Raw genomic sequence first — 7,264 nt, 5'->3', positions numbered from 1 at the left:
TACTGAAACATTCATCTTCTTGGTTTGATTTTTGGGGCCGGATAAAATGATAACGAGTGCCAGATATGGCCCGCAGGCCTCGAGTTTGCCATGTGTGATCTATACTCTCATCTTTTTCACATCCTTGTTGTGTGAAACTGAAGTGTAAGATGACTAAGTGAGAAAGTAGAGAAGGTATAGCATATTTTACAGCACTGAGATGAACCCAGGTTTGTTCAGGWATTAACGATCTACAAATAAAGTCATCAAAGCTACAAGCGCTCCGATTAACAGGAACTCTGCTGTTGTTGAAGTGAGAGGCGCCTGTTTTAGCTGTATTTGTTGAAATGTACAGAAAGCCCTGTTTCTGAATGTGGTTTTCTGTTTACACAATGACTCTCTTCAGTTGTCAAAATGCTCTTGGGTTTTAAAATATTCAATAGGCAGGRAAAAAATAATAATCATACAGGATATTTAAGCCCTTGCGTCAAAGCTTTCCACCAGTAATGATSTCCTGCAGGTTTTGTTGTGTTGCCTTTCAAAGAAATCAAAGTGAACATTTTTTCTTGTTTCTCTGGACTGGTGAGAAATAATCGAGTTTCTTTTTTTATCGTTGAAAACACAAAGATGTAATCTAGGCTGTACTTTGACTTTTTTATGGCTTCAAAAATAAAAAATAATCATCTTTTAGCGGGGAAAACAGGTTGTTAGAACCAGTGTTGTTGTCTTATGATTACTTTATGACAGCTTTGGTCTTGTCTTGGACTCGACCACATTTGGTCTTGCTCTCGGCCATTGAGGACTTGGGATTTTATTCCACGACCAGTCAAGAACACAGCTGTGGAAATACCACTAAACCACCAGAGTATTGTCTTATTTATTTGTTAACATCTTTGCTTTCATTGGATTTAAAACATGTTGATTCGAATCCAATCTCATTACTCTGTCTCGGTCTCGACTTGGTCTCAGGTCAGGTGGTCTTGACTAAGTTAGAACTTTGACAAATATTTTCATCTTTTTYTCTCTTCGTTGTACTCCTCAGGGTTAGAACTTTCCTCCCTCACTGTCCAAACTGAGAACTCCACAATGAACGATGAAGCAGTATATGAGAAGGTTCCTGAAAATCCAGTCCAGAAAATCTCTTCCAGTAAGATGATTTGTAATATGTTGCAAAAAGGAAGTAAAAAAAAAACTGCTGACGTAAAGCTAAAAATTGATGTTTTAATGATGCCATGTTCTGCCTTCTGTTGTTACTAGATGAGCCATGTTTGGGGGATAAATCGATTTTCTGCCAGATGGAGGTCCTTGCTCGTTACTGCTCCATCCCTGGTTATTATAAACTTTGCTGTGAGTCGTGCAACAAGAGGGAAGATTTTACCACAGATGTTCCAGATGTCCACAAAACAGTTCGTGCTGCTTCATCCAAAGCTTCGTGGTTAGCTACCACAGCCCAGACTCTGCCCCAAACCACTAAAGCCACGAGACGACGGCTGTTCTCCACCGCCTTCTTGCCAACCACAGCTGCCGCGGTCCAGACTCCATCACCAACCGAAACTGTTCAGCTCCTACATCCAACCAGCCACTCCGATCCGACCCTTGAGAGGAGAGATTCCCACGTGGAGACTCGTCTACCTCCAGGGCCATCGCGGCCCACAGCAGACTCTGAAGGAGGCGCACCCAAAGAGCACCGTTCAAAGAGCACTTTAGGCCCTGCTGCTGCCAGGTCAAGAAGGGACTATTTAAGATCCGAGAGGGACACAAGTCACAGAACCGCCTCAGCTCAGAACTGAACAGTGAGCAAGTCTCGTGGAGTGCATCGTGTCTCAAAAATCAACTTGCTCCTCTGTTCTTTTGCAGATTTTATTATATTTTTTTTTTGTATGTTTTGTCCATGCCAGTGAACCTAGACAAGCCCAGTGATGATTACCTCGTCAAAGCTCCGGAGCGTTACGTGTGCTTAAAATATGAAACAGAAGTTGTCAAAACAAAGGTGCTGTAAACTAAAACAGACTATGATATGTGTTCAAAATGTGATGACTGCATAGCTACATTCATTTTCTTTTTTTTATCTATGTACAGTTGTGTAAGCCTGTTTTTCTAAGTGCATTAGAACTACTATTGAACTTGGATTGTGAACATGGAGGTGATCGCTAAACACTCGTCAGTGTGCCGCCAGACCAGTTTCTGACCTTCTTTAGTTTAATAACTCTGCTGAACGCTTTAATTACAAACATTAAAGAGGACACATCATGCAAAATCTACTTTTTTATCCCTTAAATATATTTAGTTGTGTACATATACTACTTATTCAACATACTGTTGGATTTAGTTTCTCCCGGTGCTGCGTAGATAGCTTTATATTCTGTTTGGATCATATTTTTCAACCCGTCCAGTTTTCTCTATTTGCTGTGTTGTTTTCTGAACTATTACATCATAGTTTTTGTGACAAAACCTCTAAATAAGGTCTAAACTTATCAACTAACTAATTTGGTCGTCGTCCTTCTCCTCTGGCTCTGGGTCCGACCCTGCCTCCAACATGTAAGGTTGGATGGACAGGTTTATAAATAAAAAAAATGTCTGTGTCGTTATGTAGTCATAAACCCCTCTATTAAAGTAGAATGGACCGGTCTGGAAGCTGGAGGAGGGCTGGGTGTGAAGCGCCTCATTTGGATTTAAAAAGACAGCCTCAAAACGAGCTGATCTGAGACACCTCAGAACGGGGTGAAAGAGGGGCTTGTGGAGTTACAACAGGGAGGATTTCGGACCAGTTCATTGCAGAAGAATTTAAATGCTAAATTATGCTAAATTTAACTCAACAATTCAACTTATTTTGTTACTCCCATTATTTTACTTGCAAGAACTATATAAAAATTGGCTCTCACATTTCAAAATAAAAGCACGCAAGCAAAGTGACACCAAAAACAAACCTTAAATCCCACAGAAGGGCCTGGTTGACTCACATCAACAACGCAAAGACGAACTCTTTATTGCTGTCTACTTTGTTTATTAACAATATTGTGTTCACAGCTACTTGTTCTTTTTTTCTTAGCCAGTTAATTGTGAGACTGCAGTACAATTATACCTTTTTCGCTCCCATACCTCCAGCTTTAATGCTCAGCAAAACCAGATGGCAGCTTGCTTCAGTGACRAACTAAAGAGCAGTCTTGTTTTCCTTCTCAGTCAGCCAAGTGTTCAAGCAGATGCAACAAGATTTGATACGGTCCTCCTCATCCAAACTGTGTTAATACGTCTTCCTGCAACAGTTTGTAATTGATTACACCCAGGCACTTATAAAGTCTGTAATCTTGTTTAGTGGCACACTGATGGYTTTAATGGTCATCGCTCCTGGCAGGGAGCTTTATAGCTTCTCTGTCTCTGGTGCTCTTTTTTTATATTCTCAAACTCCTAACACAACAGTGRATATCCTCACTGGTAAATAAAGAAATTAAGCCTGTTTGCAAGCCAACCCCTTATGTACTGTAGCACAACCTTTGTCTTTTTTGTCAATGTTTGTCACCGAATGTTTTAAAAACTGGAAGAAAAAAGAAGAATTAAAAGAAAAACACTTTAGGGTACTTTTGCAACTTAGGGTTTAGTTAGGGTTAGTTAACTAACTAACTAACTAAGCCCTAACTAACCCTAACCTAACCAAGAGATCATGTATATAGTATAAATTTGAAGTTATGAAAGTTGAGGTTGGAAAGAAAAAGTATAAGCCTAAAACCCGATTTTGACTGTTCTGTTCCACAGTTTCTGCTTCCTGTTAAAGAGTTTCATTATGTTCATTGTATAGTTCTTGTATATACGGACATGAATGAAAGCTTTAAATGATGATATTTATTGAATTTCTAAATTGTATGGTGAGCAAAGTAAAATACTTTTGAAAAAAAAGCAAAGGTTCTTATCATTTCTCTGCCCTCCATTGAGCTGCTTTTATATTTAAATTTGGTATCCTTCTTTCAGTGCAGAACTCTGATTAGATTAGTTTTTCTTCAAATTTGCTGTATTTTAATTAAAAGAAGCCACATGTACTGTAGTCAAGCTATTCTAATGAACACGGAGTAAAATAAATCAGTCGATTTCAGCACATTTAAGCACTTTATTATAAACAGGGTGTCATGTATCAAGAGACAAGAGATGACTCTTATTAAATAGGAACTCTTGATGAGGTTTAAGTGGTGCAATGTGACATTAATTCCTATTGTAAGCCAGCTTCCTGCTGCCAGGCTGGCACTGGTCTCGGCTGGATCTCCCTTTAAGCTGAGCATCTCATCCGGGGCGGTGTTTCTTTGCCCTGTGCCGTGCAGCCAGTCTGTCACCGTTCTTCCTCTGAGAGCGATGACAAGGTGCTGCTGTGGCGAGGCCGTCAGGAAGACTCAGTTCATCTGAGGCTGAGATGTCTGCGGAGGTGGTGTGTGAAGTCCAGCTGGACTCGAGGCAGAGTCTGATTGACAATGGACTTTGGCAGCCAGCCCTGCGAAGAAAGTTCTCTGTTACGACCGTGGACTGTTTTGTGGATCACTTCCTTCCTGAATCACATTTAAAGGCAGTAAAATAACAGTGTATCATGCCAACTAGTTGGAATTTATTTTTTATTACTCAGCTTCAAATCAACACTAACTCAGTTTTACTCCTCCCTCCAGAATCCTTGGCCTCTTCTCATCTGATCCCATATCTCAGTCACCAGCAGACTCAGATATGATACCGTGTAGCTACTTCTTATCTCTAAAATGTGCATTCCACATCCACATGATTTGAGTTTCCCTAGGTTTTGTTGTGGGAAAATGTGAACTGGGTCCTTAAAGTTTACTCGTCAGGTTTCAAATGAGCCCCCCCCCCTGAAACATCCTAAATTAAATTTGCCTTATCCAAAGCAAAACCCTTATCATTTCAGCATTCTTCTCAACTGAAACAGCATTTCTGTTGCGTATTAGTTGTTTGCTGCACCTGGTGGGCATTGTCCATGTTTGCTGTTGGATAATAATGTTCGGTWCTGATGCAAACATGTTCCTTGATAGAAAGGACTTTTCATGTTATTTGTGACTAAAGGAAAATAGCTGTGAAGTTACCTTTACGTCCATGTTCAGAAGCCACGTGAAGCTGCTTTTTGTCGTGTCCTTGTCCAGAGGCTGAATGACGATGCAGTTTGGCCCATCCTCAGCTCTGTGGAGTTTTTTTTWAAAAATCATTAAACTTGGTGTTAAAAAAGGTTTTAACATGACTTGTGAACTATTGTCTGTTTCTTTACATATTTCTTACGTTCTCTTACTCAAACTACCACAGTAAGATCATCTTATGTTGAGAAATGTTGGAGTTATAGTTACTTTACTTCAAAATTATATGTATTGTGTCTTTGTATTATGTCACAGAAAACTGTGTATTGTGAGATGTTTTAGCTAACATAGTATGTGTTATCAAATTGTAGCTTATTATCAGTTAGTCATTTTTGCATTTGATGACGTCACTTGGCTATAGAGGCTATCGTAACTCTAAAAGTGAACAAGTTGTAGATGGGTAAATCTGTCCAGGTGTTCATGAGATATTTAAGGAGTATTTCAGCACTGAATGATAAGACTTGAGATGTTTGTTCAGATCTGTCAGCTCTGCAGGTGATCCCATACCTCACAAAGCCCGCCTGAGGTGGGAACGACGCCAGCTGAACGGCAACTCCTCCAAGATAAACGCCAGATTTTTGCCTGCAGCTGTGTCGGACGCTCAGGAAATCCCTCTGACCAATCAGATTCCCCACCGTCCCAGCTGAAACCTCGTGCATCAAGACAGTATCAGGTCCGACTCGCGTCAGAACCTGCAAGAAACACAAATTGGAATTTTTACGCTCAAAAATCAACTGAGAAGCTCAGAGTCGTTAATTACTTCTAACGGTGCCAATTTAAGAAAAGAAGAGCAAAGCCCAACCAGAAAATTGGGTGTTCCAATTATCATCTAACTTGTTTAAAGGTTCTTAGCTCACTTTGATATGTTGCACACTTGGGTTCCACTTGGGCATCTCTTCAACTCTGACAAACAACAGGTCATAGAGTTCATCCACACTGGCCTCCAAGACCGCCTCCAACCTGAACACCTTCCCAGACCCTGGGATCACTTTGCTGCAGATCTCATCCCCATTTTYCTGAAGAGGAGAAACACACACATTATTGTAGTGGTTACATTTAGGTCCAATTTCTTTAACAAAGAATGAAAGATGAAAGACACAAATGAGCATAAACTGTTACCTCTTTGATCTCCACCTCCCAGCCGTCTCCATCCTCCAGCACACTGACAGCCTTCATCATTGCTTCTCGGCCACGTTGAACGTAGAACAGCTCATCTTTGTTCGCAGGTCTGGCATTTTCTTCTTTAGGCTCTGCAAGCAACTCCTCTTAGTAAAARCTCAAAAAACCTGTTGTAAACGTAATCAGGATTGTGTTTCCTCACCTGCACGCGTTGCCATGGGATGTTGGATGTGTCCCCACTGCTTCTGGTGTGAGATCTCCTGGCCTATCACTGCGGCAGCTGGGTGCTGAAGTCCTGCACGATTGAAAGACAAAAAAAAATCCCATCTGACATCTGCTACACGGGAAGAGAAAGCTCCTCGTCAGATTGTTTACCTGCCGCTCTCCTGAGGTGCGGGTAGGAGATCCCACAGCAGAGCTTTACAACAGCATGCAGCATGTCGTCTGTCTTCAGCAGTGACAGCAGAGAGTCAGAAGACCTGCTCGCATCTTTATATCCCCCGTGAAGGACACACTGAGGAGATAAGAGCCAGAGAGAGAGAGAGAGAGAGAGAAAGATAGGACCAGTTCTGGATGCTGTCCCTGAAGGCCATGCTTGACAARAGTTTTAATAACCAAAACAGATGATTGGACTCAAGGCAGGGAGGAAGAGTTGGGCAAAAGACACAACATGAGCCCTTTTTCTTTTCTGGAAGGAGGATTTCTCTGAAATGAAACTTATTGCTTTTGTTCAACCCCTTTATTAGTGTGCTGTATGTTCAAACCCAACAAAGCTAATCAGCATCTCCCTGACAAAAACATGGATGTTGGCAGCGTCATCCTGCTGGAATATAATTTGAAAAGGCCTGGAAATTTTTTTTTCAGCATTGAAGGAATGATAGATTAAGGTAAAACCTGGTGCAATCATCTACCAGAGACAGGAAACATGGATGGATGACCGTTACTCTGAACATAATGTTAAAGCAACTCAGTAAAAATAGTTTGGAATATGTTTGGATGATGTGTGTGTGTGTGTGTGTGTGTGTGTGTGTGTGTGTGTGTGTGTGTGTGTG

The 7,264-nt window shown here is 41.0% G+C and overlaps 2 protein-coding genes across 3 annotated transcripts in view; one reads left to right on the top strand and one right to left on the bottom strand.

Moving 5' to 3' along the window:
* The window catches only part of adamts14 (ADAM metallopeptidase with thrombospondin type 1 motif, 14), a 51,624-nt gene extending 49,069 nt beyond the window's left edge, over positions 1-2,555 (top strand). For both annotated transcript variants that reach the window (XM_014006974.1, XM_014006973.1), the window contains exons 21-22: positions 1,022-1,126; positions 1,237-2,555. In XM_014006974.1, the coding sequence (XP_013862428.1) occupies positions 1,022-1,126; positions 1,237-1,769 (638 nt within the window). In that variant the 3' untranslated portion in view covers positions 1,770-2,555. The remainder of the gene's footprint in view (positions 1-1,021; positions 1,127-1,236) is intronic.
* Positions 2,556-2,652: 97 nt separating this feature from the next.
* star2 (steroidogenic acute regulatory protein 2) overlaps positions 2,653-7,264 on the bottom strand; it is a 23,841-nt gene continuing 19,229 nt past the window's right edge. The window contains exons 3-9 of the mRNA XM_014006972.1: positions 6,588-6,726; positions 6,415-6,507; positions 6,213-6,343; positions 5,951-6,109; positions 5,601-5,785; positions 5,049-5,142; positions 2,653-4,453 (exon numbers count right to left, since the gene is read on the bottom strand). Of these exons, the coding sequence (XP_013862426.1) occupies positions 4,361-4,453; positions 5,049-5,142; positions 5,601-5,785; positions 5,951-6,109; positions 6,213-6,343; positions 6,415-6,507; positions 6,588-6,651 (819 nt within the window). The 5' untranslated portion in view covers positions 6,652-6,726 and the 3' untranslated portion in view covers positions 2,653-4,360. The remainder of the gene's footprint in view (positions 4,454-5,048; positions 5,143-5,600; positions 5,786-5,950; positions 6,110-6,212; positions 6,344-6,414; positions 6,508-6,587; positions 6,727-7,264) is intronic.

This window comes from Austrofundulus limnaeus, unplaced genomic scaffold (assembly GCF_001266775.1).
Source record: "Austrofundulus limnaeus strain Quisiro unplaced genomic scaffold, Austrofundulus_limnaeus-1.0 Scaffold39, whole genome shotgun sequence".
NCBI classification, from domain to species: domain Eukaryota; kingdom Metazoa; phylum Chordata; class Actinopteri; order Cyprinodontiformes; family Rivulidae; genus Austrofundulus; species Austrofundulus limnaeus.
The sequence above is the reverse complement of the archived record's forward strand: the minus strand, read 5'-3'. Positions and strand labels throughout refer to the sequence as shown.